At 55.9% G+C, this 19,522-nt stretch overlaps 1 protein-coding gene across 5 annotated transcripts; it reads left to right on the top strand.

The window, feature by feature from the left end:
- Positions 1-943: 943 nt before the first annotated feature.
- FCSK (fucose kinase) lies at positions 944-19,251 on the top strand. 5 transcript variants are annotated; one of them, XM_060084589.1, is made up of 24 exons: positions 944-1,209; positions 4,911-5,011; positions 5,364-5,515; positions 6,610-6,660; positions 7,623-7,748; positions 8,078-8,150; positions 8,553-8,650; positions 9,052-9,132; positions 9,620-9,739; positions 9,921-10,092; positions 10,508-10,620; positions 11,275-11,376; positions 11,498-11,668; positions 12,157-12,221; positions 12,962-13,332; positions 14,010-14,220; positions 14,395-14,561; positions 14,657-14,878; positions 15,212-15,277; positions 15,519-15,638; positions 17,222-17,409; positions 17,493-17,592; positions 18,095-18,318; positions 18,495-19,251. In XM_060084589.1, exons 2-24 carry the CDS (start codon positions 4,930-4,932, stop codon positions 18,579-18,581), a joined length of 3,162 nt encoding a protein of 1,053 aa, XP_059940572.1. In that variant the 5' UTR covers positions 944-1,209; positions 4,911-4,929; the 3' UTR covers positions 18,582-19,251. The 5 variants fall into 5 exon arrangements, with proteins under 5 accessions (XP_059940572.1, XP_059940571.1, XP_059940574.1 ...); XM_060084588.1 differs by having other exon boundaries at positions 15,212-15,355; XM_060084591.1 differs by lacking the exon at positions 14,657-14,878 and having other exon boundaries at positions 15,212-15,355.
- Positions 19,252-19,522: the final 271 nt, after the last annotated feature.

Raw genomic sequence — 19,522 nt, 5'->3', positions numbered from 1 at the left:
GTTTCCCTATTGTACATGTAGATCTAGCTCATTGTTTCTAACTGCTGCATAGTATTCCATTGCATGGGTGTGTCTAGTTTATTTTCCCAGTACCCTGGAGAGAGAGTTTCCAGTGTTCCGCTATTACGAACAATGCTCCCATTCATAACTTTTCCAAAAAAGCCACAGATCTTTTTCCCACTACAGAGCTGAAAAGTTTCTACCGGAAGGACCCACGTAATGAACCCGCGAAAGCATGGCCAATTGCCAATCCAACGGTAGTCGCTTACGCTCGAACGACACCTGTGGGGTTTTTCCTCCGGGTTTGATTTGTGCCTCTTCGGGGAAACGCGGCGGCACCACGCCCCCGACCAGGGGGTTAAACAAGCGAACAAAACACAAACCTGGAACCCCGAGTCTCAGAAAACGAGTTTTGTCTTTACAACGCACTGGTTCCTCTGGGAGTTGTAGGTTTTTTGTGTTTTTTGTGTTTTTTTTTTTTTTTTTTTTTTTTTGCGGTACGCGGTCCTCTCACTGCTGTGGCCTCTCCCGTTGTGGAGCACAGGCTCCGGACGCGCAGGCCCAGCGGCCATGGCTCACGGGCCCAGCCGCTCCGCGGCATGCGGGATCCTCCCGGACCGGGGCACGAACCTGTGTCCCGTGCATCGGCAGGCGGACCCTCAACCACTGCGCCACCAGGGAAGCCCGGGAGTTGTAGTTTTGCTGCCCAGCGGAGCCGCCTTCTCACCTCACCTCACTTCTCGAAGGGAAGAATCACTGCCCTTTAGGAAAGCGCTGCCCTGACCATCTCCGCTGGCCCAGGCGATAGCTCCGAGCTGGGCTTTTGGGGAGGACAAACCGGGGCGAGCGGAGGGCTGAAACTACATTTCCCAGGGTGCGCCGCGAAAGGCACGCACAGCCCCGCGTTAAAGATCCCGCTGCGCGGAGAGCCGGCGGAGGCACGTATGTCAGACCGGGCGGATACTGGTACCGCACACCCAGTGTTCTGCGCCGTTTCTCCGCCTCCCGCCCACACTGTTGGACCCGCAGGACTGAGCCGGGCCACTGGCTGCCTGGTTCCAGATAGGGAAGAGCGTCGGGGAACTCTGCAGCCGCCCCTGGGCGTCCACTTGCTCCAAGAGGCGTCTGCGGGTGCTTCTACCCGTTGGCCTAGGTCTTTCTACAGGAGCTCCGAGACCTGGGGACGCCCGGGACAGGGACCACAGGCAGGTGGGCCTCTGGATGCTGGCGCTGGTGATTTTTCCTTTGAGGTGGCTTTTCCTGCCTCCGTTTACCCCGTCGGGGCTCGTCATTATCCACAAATCTCAATTATAGGACGTTTGTGTAATTTGCAATGTAATTTTACTCCCAGTCACCTTCCTTCTGCCTTTTTTCGCTTCCCAGAAGACAAATCAGATACCTCCGTGGGGCTGCTTTTTCCCCTTAAAATGCAAAATCCCTGCCCCACTTCTCTTCCAAAGCAAATATGAAGAGGCCTTACTATTTTATTCTATCCCTGGCTCCCCTTCCCTATCCTAATTTTAGGCAGCGTGTGGCTGAGGACATTAAGAACTATTTCAACTTGGCCTCAGTAGATAAAGTTCTGTTGGAAGTATGCAGAATATTGGATAGAGGCCTGTATTATCTAAGATTTCTGTACAAATGTCAGGTATGACAGAGGTTAAAGACTCCAGGAGAGATGTCTTGTTTCTGCAGGGTGGGTAAGAGCAAGAATCTTGGAGTTGGATACACCTGACCTGCCTGTAAAAGCTGTATATGTCCTTGGGCAGCCTATTTCATCTCTTTACGCTACAATTTCCTTATATATAACGTAGGTGTGGTAAAATTCAATTCACAGGGCTGTTGAGTGGGTCACATGAGCTGATACTTCAACGTGTCTTTGGCGTGGTGCCTGAAGAAGACACTCCCTACGCTACCAGTACTGTTCCACCTTTTGTATTCTCATAATACCCTTTAGTCTGATCGGGCAAGGCATGCTACTTAGCCTTGGTTGATTTTCCCAGGTCTTCCCTGATTTTTTCTTCTACAGGGGCATCTTTGACCCAGAGAGTATACCAGAGCCTTCACTCCAACCTGCTTCAGGGTCAAGTCGAACTCTCCTGTTGCTTTTCCTCACTGGAGAGAACTACCATTCATTGAGCTCCTGCTGTGTGCCATATATTTTTATGTTTTATTTAATGCAACCATCCTAGGAGGTTGGCCCCAGTTTTCAGTTAGGGAACTGAGGCTCAGAGAGGTTAAGTAACCTGCTCAAGATCACACAGGAAGAGGGAGAGTTGGGGACAGCCTCTGGGGGTTGATTCCCAGCCCAGGACTATTCCTCTGATCCAGTTTCTAGTAGAGAACAGTCCAGATCATGCCGTCCTCCCTCCTCTGCCTGTGACCTGTCATCTGCTCATGACTCTCAGTCACTATGCCAAGACCAAGACTGGGCTCAGACCTTTGGACTCTCCTTGGGGCACTTCTTCCTTGCTCTCTTTTAGCACGTTTGCTTGGGATCAAACATCATTATCACCATCACCTAAATAAGAATCTGAGAGACCCAGGTCCCAGTCATGGATGCAGCATCAACTAGCAGTTGTAAAGTGGACAGAATACTTACCTGGCAGTGGTGTTGTGAAGATGACAAATCATAGTGTCTTAACTATGGGTCAGAATGGGTGGATGAGCTCACTTCTAGTGGCTGTTATCATTAATGCCATCCCCATTTCATTGTCACATTGTATTGGGCACTTTACATATATTTAGTACGTCTGTTCTTTTTTCCATCCTACAAAGTAGATTCAGTGGAGGGGTTAAGAGAATGGACTCTGGAAAAAAGGTGTCTGGGTTCAAATTTGGCTCTACCACTTGCTAGCTGTGTGACCTTGGTCAAGTCACTTAATCTCTCTGTGCCTCAGATTCTTCATCTTTAAGAATAAAGAAAGTACTTCCCAGATATTAATTTCGAGGTTCTTACAGTAATTTTTCCTTTGGCAGTCCCAAGGGGAAGATGATAGACTCCCATGTTGGTTTAGCTCCTCAGAGAAGCAGAGAACAAGATGGGATTAGACTTGCAAGAGATTTATTGGGGGAGGGAAGATGGGGAGGGAGCTGGAGGAAGCAGGGAGAGCTGTCAGTTTTCAGTTCTGCTTCCTGTGACAGCACCGGAAGGAAGAAAGGCGCTCAGACTGCAGTGCAGTTCTAAGACAGTTTGTGTTGGGTTGATGGGGAGTTCTGGAGCCAAGAGTGCCTATCAGAGGATCCCCATCTTGTAGGAGTGGGTCTCTCTTCTTCATGTCATTGGTTGGTGGGAAGCATGGCCTCCGTGTGAACAAGATGGGGGGCATCTATCCGTTACACTCCCTACCACAGGAGGCCAGAGAGGGTTAGGGGTGCCGAAGATCACACAGGGAGTTGGTGGCCAATCTGGAATCCCCAGCCACCCCCTTTACTGGGAAGGCCAGATGGGTAACCTGGGGAATGCCTTTGACCTCAGATGCCTGGCCAAGATCTCTAGCTCAGGTTTCCCCTCTGGATTTCCCTCCTGAGCTGAACAGGGAACAGAGCAATTTTTGTTAGTGGTGGAAGCTTCCCCTGAAAGCTCGTGGGAGTATGGGTGTTGCTAAGTGGCAGTGTCTGTCAGCCTTAACCATAGGCTTGGTGGCATCGGAGTCTGGCATAAGAAGAAACCGTTACTGATGTTCAGGTTTCCTGTTGGCTCCGGCTGGGGTGAGGGTTGACTGCAGATGGACCTGTGCTCAGGGCACCTCTGGGGTGGCATGCAGCTCACTCCACTGGCCCTCCCCACACTGAGCTTTGGGGGCTGGAGGGAAGAGGTGGGGGTGGGCTGCTGCATGGGACAGCAACTGGGACCCTGCCAGAGGTAGATGCCAGCACGCTCCTAGGGACTCGTCCACAGAGGTCTTGGGGAGGCCAGGGCCTCTGCAGTCAGATTGGTTTCTTATCTGGTAGGAAAGGAGTGTTGGGAGATAGGAGTGGGTGAAGCCATAGCTTTGGCTTCCCCTTCCCCTCACTTGCTCAGAGTGCCCTGGAGGAAGATGGCTGACAGGTGGGGTTGTAGCCCCCTTCTGGCTTGGAGCCTCTGGGAGGGGAGGTCCCCTCTGAGGTCCCTGTAGTGGGTGCTGTTAGCATGCTGCACTTGAACAAACTGGTGCACCTCTCCCAGAGCTTCCCTCTTTTCCGGGGAATTGCCCTCAGCCTCAGGAGACTAGAAGTTAGAGCCTCCCTCCCTGCAGCTCAGTGCCAATGACTGGATGTTGAGGGGCCTGCGGTACAGAAAGGGCAGCCCCTTGTTTTAAGGTGGGACCCCCCGTCAACCCCACCCCGCTCCCCTTACTTCCTCTCCTGAGGAAATATCATGCACCCATATTGATGAAATCAAAGATACACGACCCAGCAATCCCACACCTAGGTGTCCGCCTGGAGAGATGAAGTCTTATGTTCACGCTAAATCTGCACATGAATGTTTATAGCAGCTCTATTCCTGATTACCAAAACCTGGAAGCAGCCCAGATGTCCTTTAGTGGGTGGGTGGAGAAACAGACTGTGCGATGTCTATGCGACGGAATACTGCTTGGCAAAAAAAGAGAAAGAACTATGGATATGCATAGCCAACTTGGATGAATCTCAGATGCATTATGTTGAGTGAAAGAAGCCAATCTCCAAAGATTACATTCCAACTATAGCTTTGGAGAACAGATGGCTGGTTGTCAGGGGTGAGGGATGGAGGAGGGTGTGACTGTAAAGGGTTAGCATGTGGGAGCTTTTTTAGATGTAGATGGTGGTAGTAACCACAAGAATCCATACATGTATTAAAATTCATAAAACTACTTACAACGAAAAAAATCAATTTTAGGGTATGATAATTTTTAAAACATTCACATATACCCGTATCTCTGCCCTGGAAGCCCCTCAACTTTGGCCAGAATGGAGCAGCCGAAGGGGGTTGATTGGACGGTCATCATCCTGACATGCCAGTACAAGGACAGCGTGGAGGTCTTCCAGAGAGGTAGTTGACCCTCCCTCTCCACTCTGCGCCTAATGTGGAACCCTCTCCCCTTTCCTTGTCACATACCCCTACAGCCCCAGGAGCTGGGCAGACCCGGGTTCAAACCCAGATTCTGCTTCCTAGCCACGTGACCTCAGACATAGGTCACTTCACTGAGACTCGGTTTTCTCATCTGTGCAATGGGAGTAATTGTACTTACCTCACTGAGTTGGGAAAAGATCTAATGAGCTACTAGATGAAAAGCTGCTAAGTCAAAGAAGATTAAATAATGGCTGTCAGGAGGTTTGCTTGAGGTGCTTGGGACCAGGGTGGAGAGGCTTGGGGGCAGGTCCCAGTCATGTTCTGACCACAGAGCTGGAGATACGGCAGAAGCGAGAGCAGATCCCCACCAGGACGCTGCTGTTGGCCGTGGAAGACCCTGAGGTTCGTGTGGGCAGTGGAGGAGCCACCCTCAACGCCCTGCTGGTGGCTGCTGAGCACCTGAGTGCCCGTGCAGGCTTCACTGTGAGTGTTCCTCAAGTGCTCCCCTGGGCACAGCAGGGATGGGGGCTTCAAGCAGAGCCTTTCCAAGGTCCCCAGCTCTTCGGGCTCCATTTTCCTGCCCAGTTCAGGTTTAGCATCAGTTTTTGCATCTGTAGATTGAGCAGACTCGTCCAGGTGAGGGCAGAAGGCAGGGACAGTCTCTGTAGTTGTTTTAGAAAGTCAGGGCCAGTATCTAGGAGTTAGGCTTTCGGGCTTCCCTTGAGAAATCTCATCTTGCTACCCTGGACTCTCCTTCCCACATAGCAGTGGTTTGCTGGAACTGAGGTGCAGTGGCCCCCAGTGCGTAGAGCATGGGCCCACGTCCCACACACACCCAGCCACTTCATGAGGTCACCTTGCCTGCATGGCACCGTGGCACAGGCAGTGAGGGTGGTCCCAGGCATGGACACGCTCTGGCAGTGGGGGTGGCACCCGCAGGGGAGGAGACCACTGTGTGGTTGCCACGAAGCTGACTTACTGTGAGTCACCCGCCAGCCAGCCCCACGTTCTTGCCTGCAGCCTTCCCTAAAAACGGGACACGGAAGTGGCCCCACTGGAAGGCTGCTGTGCTTCCTTATCCAGGAGCGGCCAGGGCTGCCTCGTGCCTGCCTGTGGCCATTGGTCTTGACCTTGCTGGTTGTTCCTTTGGTTCTTTTTTTTTTTTAAATTAATTTTATTTATTTATTTTTGGCTGCGTTGGGTCTTCATTGCTGTGCACGGGCTTTCTCTAGTTGCAACAAGCAGGGGCTACTCTTCGTTGCAGTGTGCGTGCTTCTCATTGCAGTGGCTTCTCTTGTTGCAGAGCCCGGGCTCTAGGCGCGTAGGCTTCAATAGTTGTGACTCACGGGCTCAGTAGTTGTGGCGCACGGCCTTAGTTGCTCCGCGGCATGTGGGATCTTCCCAGACCAGGGATCGAACCCGTGTCCCCCTTCATTGGCAGGCAGATTCTTAACCACTGCGCCACCAGGGTAGTCCCTCCTTTGGTTCTTGTGTGGACTTGTGCTGGGGTCTCTCCCTGCACAAGAGAGTGCCATCCGCCCAGACCTCTGTGAACAGTGCTCTTCCACTTTTGATAGGTGGTCACATCAGATGTTCTGCACTCGGCCTGGATCCTCATCCTGCACATGGTCAGTAGAATGCTGGGCAGGGGCCATGCAGAAGGATGGTCAGTCCTCGGGGTTGGATGGGACTTTAGAGGTCTTCTGCCTTTGTGTGCCAGTGTGCATTGTGCAAATCCTGAAGAATCAGAAATACAATTAATCCAGGTGTCCAAAATAGGGAACCGGTTAAATATAAACAGCATATCCTCCTGGTGGAATATTAGACAATGATTGAAAGGTCCATTTAACTCTCTGCACCGACCTGTGCATTGACCAGCTCTGTGACCTGGGGCAAGTCACTTGACTGTTTCTAGGCCTCAGTTTCCTCATCAGTGAAATGAGGATGGCAGCAGTTCCTACCTCATGTGGATGTGCTGAGATGACCCAGCAAATGCTTAAATTGGGGCCTGGCCTGGCTCACTGGGAGCATCAGTGAATATATTTTCATTGTTCAGTGAAAAAGGCCAGCCGCACAAGTTTGTATAGAATGATCTCGGCCTTTTTAATTGGAAGTTTGATTGAGATCATTGTAGATCCACATTTAAGAAATAATCCAGAGGGAAGCCTCTGTAAACTTTGCCCAGATCTCGCCAATGGTCATATTTTCCAAAACTATAGTATAATTACAGCCAGGATATTGACATTGATATGGTTCCCAGTCTTTCTCCAATTTGACTTGTACTCGTGTGTGTGTGTGTGTGTGTGTGTGAAGTTCTGTTGTCTCCATCTTTTTCATTTTTGTAAAAAAAAAAAAAAACAGTATGCATATGAGGTATATGAAAGGGCATAACCTCAAAATGAGGGCAATGGTTATTATCCCTGAGGGACTGTTTTTCTTTTTGTGTATCTGCATTTGCTAATTTTTTACCATAATCATGTAATTTAAAAAATCACATGAGAACACACTTTGTAAAAGTCCTCTAGCTTGCTGGCTTTCTGCCCAGGCTCTCTGCCTCAAGCTCTTCTGCCTGTCCCTGCTCCCGCCCCAGGGCCGAGACTTCCCCTTCGATGACTGTGGCCGGGCCTTCACCTGCCTCCCTGTGGAGAACCCCCAGGCCCCTGTGGAGGCCGTGGTCTGCAACTTGGACTGCTTGCTGGACATCATGAGCCATCGGGTGAGACAGGCAGCTGCCATGGGGCCTTGTCCTGCTGCTTTCCTGCTGAGCCACCAGCCGTAGTCTGTGCTGGCTCAGACAGGGGATGCCAGGAACAGTGGCTTTGGGTGCCTGGAGTTAGTTAGAGCTTCAGGATGTCAGTGTTGGCCACACTGGGGGGAGGTACGGCCCCAGGAAGTAGGCGGGAGGGCTGGCATCGGCACCATGGATATAGGGAGGCCCCTGTTACCTCAGCAGCCCGAGTCTCCCTGGAACAGGCCGAGGCTGTGCTGTGTGGGAGCAGAGGAAGGGCTGGGCCCGGCCACCAGCTTCATTCTCTCTCCCCACAGCTGGGCCCAGGCTCCCCGCCAGGCGTGTGGGTCTGCAGCACCGACATGCTGCTGTCTGTTCCTCCAACCCCAGGTGAGCCTGAGAAGGCTTGGGACCGCCTTCCCTAGCCACAGCCAGCGTGGCTCCGCCTCTCCTCGCCCACCCCGTCTCCGGGCCTGGCCTGCTGCCCTGTTCACAAGGGCAGCCTGAGGTTTGAAGGTCGGAGCTTAGACCAGGGGGCAGGGCTTCCCCTGCCGGGCCAGTCTGCCTGGCCGTAGAGTGGAGATACCCAGCCCTGCCCCCTTTGCCCCGAAGGGCTCTGTGGACAAACTTTGGGGGTGAGGTGTTGTCATTCTCCCAGAGGAATGTCCATTTGGCTTTGGAAACCATATTTTCTTTAGAGGTGCCTGGATGCCCCTGCCCTCCTCCTGGAAGGGATTCCCCCATTCCTTGGGTTGGGGTCCCTGGAGAGCCTCCTGACTCCCCCACCTGCAGGGATCAGCTGGGACGGCTTCCGGGGAACCAGAGTGATCGCCCTTCCGGGGAGCACGGCCTATGCCCGGAACCATGGTGTTTACCTCACTGACTCCCAGGTAGTGCCCCTGGGGCAGCAGCGTGGGCAGCGGAGCCATCCTGGGATGGCCTCCTGGTCCTGTGCTCTGGGCAGCCTCGTCCTGGACTTTCTGGCACGGTCTGGACCTGGAGGAGTTTCGCCCCATGGCAGCGGCTCTTGTGCTCACTTAGTCTTTTACCAAACATGAATTGCCCCTGATCCCGTGCCAGGCTCTGTGCCCAGGCTTGGGGCTGTGGAGACATTTGAAGCCTGCCCTCTGCTGTCAGGGTGGGGGAGGTCTCAGGCACTTGTATCCCCAGGAATATGCTGGGGCCTGTCAGACTTGCATCCTGGGTTTACATCTGGAGAACACCCTTGCATGCCCTCTTTCATAATCCTCTCTTGCTCCCTTCCCTAACTCTGTTTTCTGCTCCCACGTAGGGCTTCGTTTTGGACATTTATTACCAAGGCACCGAGGCAGAGATACAGCGATGTGCCGGGCCTGATGGGCGGGTGCCACTGGTATGGCTGCCAAGGCAGAGCCCCACTCCTTCTGGGGAAGGCTAGAACCAGAATCTGAGGAAGATCTGGAACTGGTATTCAGGGGAGCAGGTGAAGCCAAAACCTGAGGAGGGCGTAGCCTTGGAATTCAGGGTCTTGTCCCAAATGAGAAAGGCTGGAACCAGACTCAGGGGATCCTTCTAGAATGAAGGACAAAGGTACAAGTGGTGGATAAGAGCCTGGGACTAGACTATAGGGAAGATGGAGAACTGGGTTTGGGAGGAGACCTGAAAATTTAGGGGGTCCTAGAAGTTGCCTGCTGAGGGGCCCTTGGTGGAGCTGCCTCCAGTAAGCCTGGAGTCTGGGTGCTGGAGTGGCCCAGAAGATGAATGATCCTGTCCGGTGTGGCAGTCAGCCTTGCTTGGCCCATCTGCATGTGGCCCTCCCCAACTCAGGCACAAGGCTGGCCCCAGGGTCTCCCACCTGACCCTTGTGGGGGCCCCTCCAGGTTTCTGGGCTTGTCTTCTTCTCTGTGGAAACTGCTGAGCACCTCCTGGCCACCCATGTGAGCCCGCCTCTGGACGCCTGCACCTACATGGGCTTGGACTCTGGAGCCCGGCCTGTCCAGGTGACTGGGATTGGGGACTGGCAGGCCCTGGCCTGGGCAAGAGGCAGTGACACTGGCAGCCTGGCTGTGTGACCTCAGGCCGGCCCTTTCCCCTCTCTCTACGTCAGCGTCTCTAGAGATGGAACCGCCCCAGCTCAGCCTAGGAACCCACTAATAGCAGTGCTTCCCACCCTTGTCCCAGCTCTCTCTGTTTTTTGACATCCTGCTCTGCATGGCCCGGAACGTGAGAAGGGAGGACTTCCTGGTGGGGCGGCCCCCAGAGATGGGGCAAGGTGATGCGGACGTCGCAGGTTATCTGCATGGAGCCCGGGCTGAGCTGTGGAGGGAGCTTCGCGATCAGCCCCTCACAGTGGGTGGGTACTGCCTCTTGGCTCTCCGGGATGGGGAGGCCATGGGAGTGAAGGCCCCCAGAATGAGGCTCCCACCCCACCTGCCGGGCCCCCAGGCTCCTGGACCAGGCAGGCCTAGTGAGTGCGTGGACTGGACAATTACCCTCTCCCAGTTCAAAGTCCCCTGCTGAGGTAACTCTCCTCTTCTTCCTTTGTCTCATTCCTGGGCTTCAGTCCTGGTCTTTCTACTTTCTAGCTGTGTGACTTTGGGCAGGTTGCTGAGCCTCTGTGGGTCTCAGCTTCCCCCTTGGCACAGCGGGCTCATTTCCATGCTTGCCCTCCCAGGCCCTGATGAAGATGTGTCTTCTGGTGGGAGGCCCAGCCTGGTGTCAGAGCTGAAACATGCAGGGTGTTGGGGTCAGGACTTGTATCTTTACAGCATATGTCCCTGATGGCAGCTACAACTACATGACCAACTCAGCCAGTGAGTTCCTGCACATTCTCACATTCCCGGGGGCTCCTGGGGCCCAGGTCGTGCACTCCCAGGTGGAGGTAAGACCTGCCTGGAGGTAAGGCCAGCAGAGGGGCCTACGGGGTACCTGGAGACAGGTAGGAATGGGGGATGCAGGGAGGGGAGGGAATAGCTCACGCTTGGGACAGATTATCTACGCATGTAGGTGTTATTATCCCCATTTTGCACATGAGTCACTGGAGGCTCAGAGAGGTTAAGTTACTTGCCTAAGACCACAGAGCCAGTAAGTGGCCAAGTCAGGATTCTACATCCAAGTCTGAGTGAGCAGTTAGAGAAGATTTCCGCCCCCCACCCTTTCTGAAGGGTCTGCTTGGGGATTCAGGCAAATTCATGGTGATGGGGCAGGTAGAGTTCAGAGGTGGCCCTCAGGGTGGTGGGGGTAGGGGTAGCTGGACAGGTGGGAGAGGTTTTCTGGGGGAGCTGTCATCTGGTGGGACCTCCACTACTGGGTGCAGATTTGCTTTGGAGGAGAAGGCAGGGAGAGCGTGCCCCTGGGGGAGCAGCAGCAGTCAAGATGGGATGGGAGTCAGCCTGAGGCTGGGGCAGGGGGGTATCGAGAGGGATCTGGCTGGCCAACAGGCGCGGGGAGCAGCAGGAATTCTGGCGCTGGCTGTGGAGGAGAATTGGGGCAGCCCCCGCCCCGGGCCCTCACAGCTTTCTCCCTGGCTTCACAGGAATGGCAGCTACTGGGGGCCGGGAGCTCTGTGGTCAGCTGCCTGCTGGAGGGCCCCGTCCAGCTGGGTCCTGGGAGTGTCCTGCAGCACTGCCACCTGCGGGTGAGGCCTGAGAGGGCAGGCAGAGGGAGGGCAAGGGTACGGGAGCCAGGGTCCTGTGTGTTTTGTGGGCGTGCTTGGGGTTCCCCTGCCCACGCAGGACGCCTGCCCGCTCCCCTGCCAGGGCCCCATTCACATCGGCACCGGCTGCTTCGTGAGTGGCCTGGACGTGGCCCAGTCCGAGGCACTGCACGGCTTGGAGCTGCATGACCTCGTCCTGCAGGGACACCATGTGCAGCTGCACGGCGCCCGCAGCCGGGCCTTCACCCTTGTTGGCCGTCTGGACAGCTGGGAAGTAGGTGCTCCCCTACCTCCCCTCGCCCCCATTCTTTAGGCTGTGGGGAGCACCGGGGGTCCTAGCCCAGCTTCATTGCAGGGCTCTCTGAGCACTCACCTGAGGGATAGGCAGTGAGGAGAGCGTAGCCAGTAGAGTCTCAACAGGCCTGTACCTCCCTCCTCAGCTTCTCTGATGCAGGCTGGGTGGGGATTCTTATCCCCATTTTTCAGGCCGGAGACAGGTTCAGAGAGGGAGGTGACCCGCCTTGGGCTGCAGAGCCAGTTATGGAGGGTCAGGCCCACAGCCAGGATTCTGCTCCAAGTTCCAGGCACCCGGGCTGGAATGTGGAAGCCCCAGGACTTGACGCTGTTTCAGAACTTGCTTGCCTAAGTGCCCCTGTCTCTTTTCCTGTCCGCTCTTGAGCAGATCCTGGTCCTCTGGCCTTATTGCCCTTAACCCCTTCCTGTGGCCCCTGCAGCCCTGACTGCTTCCTTCTCTTCCCCCAGAGACAGGGGACAGGAACGTATCTCAACATGTCTTGGAGTCAGTTCTTCCAGAAGACAGGCATTCGGTAGGGTTGGTGGCCCCACGGGCCTCTGTGGGCCTCGGCAGCCAGGGTGGTAGCTGCTTGGAGGCTCATTCTGCTCCTGCCCCACCCCTCACCATCCCTGTGGTCTGGGGTAGTTTTTTTTTTTTAAGTTATTTCATTTATTTTTGTCTGCGTTGGGTCTTCATTGCTGCGGGCGGGCTTTCTCTAGTTGTGGCGAGCAGGGGCTACTCTTCGTTGCGGTGCGCGGGCTTCTCATTGCGGTGGCTTCTCTTGTTGCGGAGCACGGGCTCTTGGTGCATGGGCTCAGTAGTTGTGGCACGTGGGCTCAGTAGTTGTGGCTCGCGGGCTCTAGAGTGCAGGCTCAGTAGTTGTGGCTCGCGGGCTTAGTTGCTCCATGGCATGTGGGATCTTCCTGGAACAGGGCTCGAACCAGTGTCCCCTGTGCTGGCAGGCAGATTCCTAACCACTGTGCCACCAGAGAAGTCCCCTGGGGTAGTTTTGAGCAGCCTGAGTTGCCCTAGCATCTTCTCCCTGGGCCACTCCAAACTCCTGGCCAAGCTCAGGCTTTGGGATTTTGTTCGGTGGCCTGGGAAAGGAGGCGGGGCAGCGGGCCTCCCTCCTTGAACTGCCTGCTTGTGCTGCCTCTGGAGTTCGTCCTGTCCCCGTGAATGAGCCAACCCCAGCTGACAGGTGGTCAGGGCTTGGTGACCAGGCAGGAGCACTCGCCTCCCTCCTGCTCATGTGTCTTCTCCCCACATCAGGGACTGGGACCTGTGGGACCCAGACATGCCCCCCATGGAGCGCTGCCTTCTCAGTGCCCGTCTCTTTCCCGTGCTCCACCCCTCGAGGGCCCTGGGGCCCCAGGACATGCTGTGGATGCTGGACCCCCAGGAGGATGGGAACAAGGCCCTGCGGGCTTGGCGAGCCTCCTGGCGTCTGTCCTGGGAGCAGCTGCAGCCGTGCCTGGACCGGGCTGCCACACTGGCCTCCCGCCGGGACCTGTTCTTCCGCCAGGCCCTGCATAAGGCACGGCACGTGCTGGAGGCCCGGCAGGACCTCAGCCTGCGCCCGCTGATCCAGGCTGCTGTGCGCGAGGGCTGTCCTGGGCCCCTGATGGCCACCCTGGACCAGGGTGAGTGTGCTGGGCACCCATACTGGGAAGCCAGACCCAGCATCACCTGCCCTGTCTGCCCTCTAGGTCATCAACCTGAGGGTACTAGGGAGTCATGAGACTTTAAAACAGGGGAAAGACACAAATGGACTTAACTTTTAGGTTTCTGGGAAGCTCCATCCCTGTTAGTGGGGAGTTTGGTGAGAGGCGGAGGCCTGGGGCTGAGCCTCTGGGTCCTGTGAGCGTCGGCAAAGCCTGCACGTTCTGTGCGGGGGGCTGGATGTGGGTGAGGAGCTCCAGCACAGCCCCAGGGGGATGTGGCGCGCCCTGCGTGGGACCCAGGCATTCTGGCTGGGGACTCAGCCTTAGCCTCACAGAGACTGCCTCATTCCCCATTTCAGTTATTCACTCACGGCCACACAGCTGGTTGGTGGGCGGCTGAGACTGAACCCAGGTGGTTTGCCCCCCAAGCCTGAGCTCTTACTCATTAAGGGCATCCTGGGTGGGGGGTGCAGAGGCATGTCTGGGCTGGGGCTGGTGGGATGAGAACTTTGCCAGGCAGAAGAGTGGGGAGCATTCCCAGGCAGGGATACATCTTGGGCAAAAGTGAAGAGGTGTGAGGGGTCTGGGGTGCTTGAGGGCAGGGGGCATTGAGGGCGGGCCTCCTCCCCAGCTATTCCTGACTTCTGGTCCCTCAGTGGCAGCTGGTGTGGGAGACCCTGGCGTGGCAGCCCGGGCACTGGCCTGTGTGGCGGATGTCCTGGGCTGCATGGCAGAGGGCCAAGGAGGTTTACGGAGTGGGCCAGCTGCCAACCCTGAGTGGGTGCGGCCCTTCTCGTACCTGGAGTGTGGAGACCTGGCGCGGGGCGTGGCAGCGCTCGCCGAGGAACGGGACAAGTGGCTGAGCAGGTGGGTGCTAATGATGTCAAAACCCTTGGAGCAGCCCCTTGCCATCCTTGGAGGTGGAAACCCAGAGAGAGGTGGAGTGTCCTCAGGTCACCTAGGGCAGTCGGTCCCCAAGCCCAAGCAGCCCGCCCCCAGCTTGGGGCTCCATGCCACCATCTCTCCATTCCCTCCTGGCAGACCAGCCTTACTAGTACGAGCTGCCCGCCACTACGAGGGGGCTGGGCAGATCCTGATCCGCCAGGCTGTGATGTCAGCCCAGCACTTTGTCTCCTCGGTGCCGGTAGAGCTGCCAGCACCTGGGCAGTGGGTGGTGGCTGAGTGCCCGGCTCGAGTGGACTTCTCTGGTGAGCCCCTTGGCGGGGGGTAGGGGTGAGGGTATCCACCCCAGAACTGAGCTGGCAGCCCCCGTGACCAGCTTGGTCTTATTCAATTGCCACAGGGGGCTGGAGTGACACGCCACCCCTTGCCTATGAGCTTGGTGGGGCAGTGCTGGGCCTGGCTGTGCGAGTGAATGGCCGCCGGCCCATTGGGGCCAGGGCTCGCCGCATCCCAGAGCCCGAGCTGTGGCTGGCAGTGGGACCTCAGCAGGACAAGATGGCCACAAAGATAGTATGCGGGAGCCTGGATGACCTGCAGGATTACTGCCAGCCCCATGCCCCAGGTCAGGGCACCTGTGAATTGTGCAGGTGGGGATGGCACACCTAGCCAGCTGGGGGATGGGGGCAGAACCCGAGAGACCCTGCGGGCCATGGGTGCCTGGCCTGAGGGTGAGCCAGTCTGGTGGAGGAGCCCTGACGTTACCCTGCCCAGGCACAGGAGGTAGAGCTGGCCGGTGTTACGGAGCGCAGAGGACCTTTTGTGGCTTGGGGATGGGGTCTGCACCGCTGCTGGGCTTTTATCCCCTAGATGAGCCCCAGGCCAGGCTGAGATGGGTGGGGTGTCTGTTTCCACCCCTGGAGACCAAATTCCTTGCCGGATGCTGCTCACTCCACAGGGGCGCTGTTGAAGGCGGCCTTCATCTGTGCGGGGATCGTGAGTGTCCACTCCAAGCTCTCGCTGAGTGAGCAGCTGCTGTGTACCTTTGGGGGCGGTTTTGAGCTGCATACCTGGTCTGAGCTGCCCCATGGCTCTGGCCTTGGTGAGCAGGCCCTGTCTCCCTGCTGCTCACCGACTCCGTTCTCCCTTTCAGCTTTGTCTCCAATCCTCTCCCCAGCCTCTGCCCAGTGGAGAGGGAGGGGGTGGGGCAGGATTGGGCTGGGCAGAGCTGTTTCATGGCTGATCCTCTCCTCCATGCCCTGCAGGCACCAGCAGCATCCTGGCGGGGGCTGCCCTGGCTGCCTTGCAGCGGGCCGCAGGCCGGGCGATGGGCACGGAGGCCCTGATCCATGCAGTGCTGCATCTGGAGCAGGTGCTTACCACAGGTATGGACTGCCCCAGGGCAGAGGGAGGTCACTGGAACTTTTTCAGGGGCCTCCAGGGGCTTCCCTGGACCTGCAGACGGAACTGTGCTGCTCCTTACAATGGTTAGGGCTTCCCTCTTATCACTCTGACACACTCTCTCTGGTGGTTTTCAAAATGAAGTGTTTCTACCTCAAAGGACTTGATGTAGGAGCACCTACTAAGTGTTAGAGTCTGTGCTGCACCTTTCATGTGTGTTAGGTATTCCTCATGTCTCTCTTCCTACCCAGGGCTGTCCCTCAGGGCAGGGCTGGGTTTGGATTAGGGGACAGGACCTTCAGCCTGTTCTTCAGCACCGTGCCTCTCCCTTGGGCTAGGGCTGCTTGTGCCTCGCTTCCCCCACCACATGATGGGGTACCCAGTGCATGGCTGTGATCATACAGAATGTCACTAGCTTCTCCTACTCATCACTGTGGCCCCTTAGCATCAATGCACAATGGAGAGCAGCCAGAGGTTTGTCTGGCTCTAGGGTGCTCTGGTCACCTCAGGATGCCAGGCCTCATCTTCAGCATGACTCTGGGAGGGAAACTGCCACAAAGATGTATAGACGCCCGACTATGGTATCTTCTCTGGCCACTTTGTAGCCTGGTTCCCTCCTTTCATTGTAATGACTCACATCCCATAATAGGTAGTCATTAGGAAAAGGGGCAGATGGGGAAGTTTTTTTAGTTTTCTTTTAAGGTACACTGTTCATATCTCTCATTTGGTCAAATGACACCTATTTACCGAGTACCCCCTCTGTATTGGGCCCTGGCGATAAAATGAGCAAAAACAGCATCCCTGCCATCAAAAGTCTTACGGCCTATTGGAGACAAACACTGATCAATAACCACTCCAATAAATGTATAATTACAAGCTACGCTAAGTGCTCTGAAGGAGAGGGGTGTAATTAAGGAGTTCTTGACATTCCAGGCCTGACACTAACCACATTTTGGCTGTAAAGTTCCAGATGCCTCCTTCCATTTGCATCTTATACTCGAAATCCTTGCAGGCCCTTCTCCAAATATCAAAGGCCTATCCCAGACTCAAGTTTTGACATTTTTATATAGCTGCAAGAAGAAAAGAGATCCATACCTTTCATTAGTAAAGCAAAATGTGAACAAGCTATTTTAAGTTTGATAAGAGATGCTGAGAAGCTTATTTCCACCATCAACACCCTTTATCAGGCAAGCCAGGGTGCAGGGACTGTTAGGCTGGAGGGAAAGTCCTATGTCATCCCTCCTCAGGGGGAAAGGTTAGTGTAGGTCTTAATCCTTTGATGTGGTTTACCCCAATTCCAAGTACACATTAGGTCTGCAACAAAACTCAGGCCTTGTGCATTCTAAGCTTGGCTCCAGAATGAAGCCCCTTCCATTCATTGCTGGGCTCAACTTGCTCCCAGGGCGGGGGCAGAAGCTGCACAGCTCACCTGGCCCAGCTGAAGTTGTGGGGGGAAGCTGCCTTCCCACGCTGGTCCCTGCCAGGGATGCAAGGCCAGGAGCCTGTACCGGGAGAGGGAAGCTGGGCCAGATAGGCTCCAACAGTGACTTGGCCCGGGCTCTCGCAGGAGGTGGCTGGCAGGACCAAGTGGGTGGCCTAATGCCTGGCATCAAGGTGGGGCGCTCCCGGGCTCAGCTGCCGCTGAAGGTGGAAGTGGAAGAGGTCACTGTGCCTGTGGGCTTTGTCCAGAAGCTCAATGACCACCTGCTCCTGGTGTACACCGGCAAGACCCGCCTGGCCCGGAATCTGCTGCAGGTGAGCCCTGGCCCCAGAAGGGAGGGACGCGAGACGGCTCAGCTAGGCTGAGCCTCACCGCACCCCTCCTGCCCCATCTGTAGGACGTGCTGAGGAGCTGGTATGCCCGGCTGCCTGCCGTCGTGCAGAATGCTCACAACCTGGTGCGGCACGCTGAGGAGTGTGCTGAAGCCTTCCGCCAAGGTAAGGCACTCCTTCCCCGGAGCTCAGGCACCAGGAGTGAGTGCCTGTTGCCTGTGGGTCTGACGCCCGGGGCCTTTGCAGACTTGGCACCGGCCCTAGGTATGAAGCCTCTGTCCTCTGCAGGGTCCCACACTTAGGTGGGAGTCACATCTCAGGTCAATACTTGCATCCTGGGGAAGGCCTCCAGCCCCACCTACCAGGAAGCAGATGGAGGAAGAGGCTTGGCGCCATAGCCGAGTTCCAGGGAGTCAGAGCTGATTAGGGTTACACAGTTCAGTGAACACTGAGCCGGGTACCACGCCAACTGCTCTGTGCTCGTTACTCCACAAACAACCCCGTGAGGTGGGCTTTATCACTCCTGTTTCCAGCCAGTACTGAACCCAGGTTCTTAACTATGACACTGGTTAAAAAGTGCCTCTTGGCACCCCGTCCAGTCTACAGATGGGCATTGAGTGAATATCCTGGCTCAGGCACACGACTCCCCTCTCTGCCCCCACCCCAGGGAGCCTGCCTCTCCTGGGCCAGTGCCTGACATCATACTGGGAGCAGAAGAAGCTCATGGCTCCAGGCTGTGAGCCCTTGGCTGTGCGGCGTATGATGGATGTCCTGGCCCCCCACGTGCATGGCCAGAGCCTGGCAGGGGCAGGTGGCGGGGGCTTTCTCTACCTATTGACCAAGGAGCCGCGGCAAAAGGAGGCTCTGGAGGCTGTGCTGGCCAAGACTGAGGTATGGTGTGGTCGGGGTATGGTATCTGGTGCGGGACAGCAGCCCTCCCTGTGGCCCACCAGCTAACCAGCAGCTACAGGTGTTAAGTCCCCTTGGCCCTGCAGCCACAGTCCAGCCTCCCGAAAGCCTAAAACCCACCCAGAACCCTCTAAGCACCTCCTGTCCTTTGCTCCTAGGGCCTCGGTAACTACAGCATCCACCTGGTAGAAGTGGACACTCAGGGCTTGAGCCTGCGGCTGCTGGGAACTGAGACCTCAGCCTGATGGCCCTTCTCATGAGTCTTGTCCCTCTGCAAGAGGAGAAAGCCTGAAGCTATAGCAGGCCCTCCCTTCCTTCTGCCATGGGAGCACTCAGTCTTCTACTTTCCACCCACTTCTTTGTGAATCTGCTTCCAAAGGAAGCCAACCTGAGCTCAGGCCCAGCCCTTTCTAAAAGTTGGTGAAGCACAGACAGTGCTTGGGAATAGGACTGTGACCTCCTGGTTGACAGTGGCCTAGGCTTGATGTCTGCTCCATCTGGACATAGGAAGGTCCTAAGTTCAGTGTCCACTGTGACCTTTACAAATCTGATGGCCCAGCTTGGGCCTTGGCCTTCTCACTCTCCATGAGGGCCTGGAAGAAGGGGATGACAACCAGCCTTGGCAGATGGCTGGGTTCCCTTGGTAAGGCCAACCCTGAAGAGGCCCTTTGAGGCATTTCCTGTGGCCTTCCTTAGAGGTCAGGCTTTTGCCTAAGTAGAGACTTCCTGTTCCACACTCACTCCCAAGCTGACTTAATGGGGGAGTGGGAACAGGGATGAGGGTCCACACTCGTGTCTGTGGCAGAGAGCCAGTGCAGTCCTGCAGCAAGTCACTGCTAATCGTGGCCTTAACCAGCAACTCTGCCATGTGCCTGTGGGCCGTGAGTTCTCAGGACTGCAATCTTCTTGGAATAAATTCACTCTGCTCTTCAAGGTTGTCCTCATAAAGATCTTTTTTGTTCCTGCTGGGAGCAATTCCCACTTACCCTGGCACTGTGGGAAACTGCCCCTGGAATGATCCAACTTCTGGTGCTGAGGGCCCAAGAGATGGGATGAGGGTCTGGGATTGGATGAGGCACCTGTTATCATGTGGGTCCTGGTGGTGGCCATGTGCCTCTCTGCGTGTGGGAGGAGGCTGAGGATTTAGGCTTTTGCCTTCACATTTCAGTGCAACTGATGGACCTGT

Source organism: Mesoplodon densirostris, chromosome 19 (assembly GCF_025265405.1).
Source record: "Mesoplodon densirostris isolate mMesDen1 chromosome 19, mMesDen1 primary haplotype, whole genome shotgun sequence".
In the NCBI taxonomy this organism is placed as follows: Eukaryota; Metazoa; Chordata; class Mammalia; order Artiodactyla; family Ziphiidae; genus Mesoplodon; species Mesoplodon densirostris.
This window is presented reverse-complemented; position numbering and strand designations above follow the sequence as displayed.

What these genes read in the sequence shown, in the direction of transcription:
- FCSK (XM_060084588.1), top strand. Translation starts at nt 4,930, where the DNA reads ATGGAGCAGCCGAAGGGGGTTGATTGGACGGTCATCATCCTGACATGC. An exon ending in CGTGGAGGTCTTCCAGAGAG is followed by an intron (nt 5,012 to 5,363) that starts GTAGTTGACCCT and finishes TTCTGACCACAG; the next exon opens with AGCTGGAGATACGGCAGAAG. An exon ending in GTCTGTTCCTCCAACCCCAG is followed by an intron (nt 8,151 to 8,552) that starts GTGAGCCTGAGA and finishes CCCCACCTGCAG; the next exon opens with GGATCAGCTGGGACGGCTTC.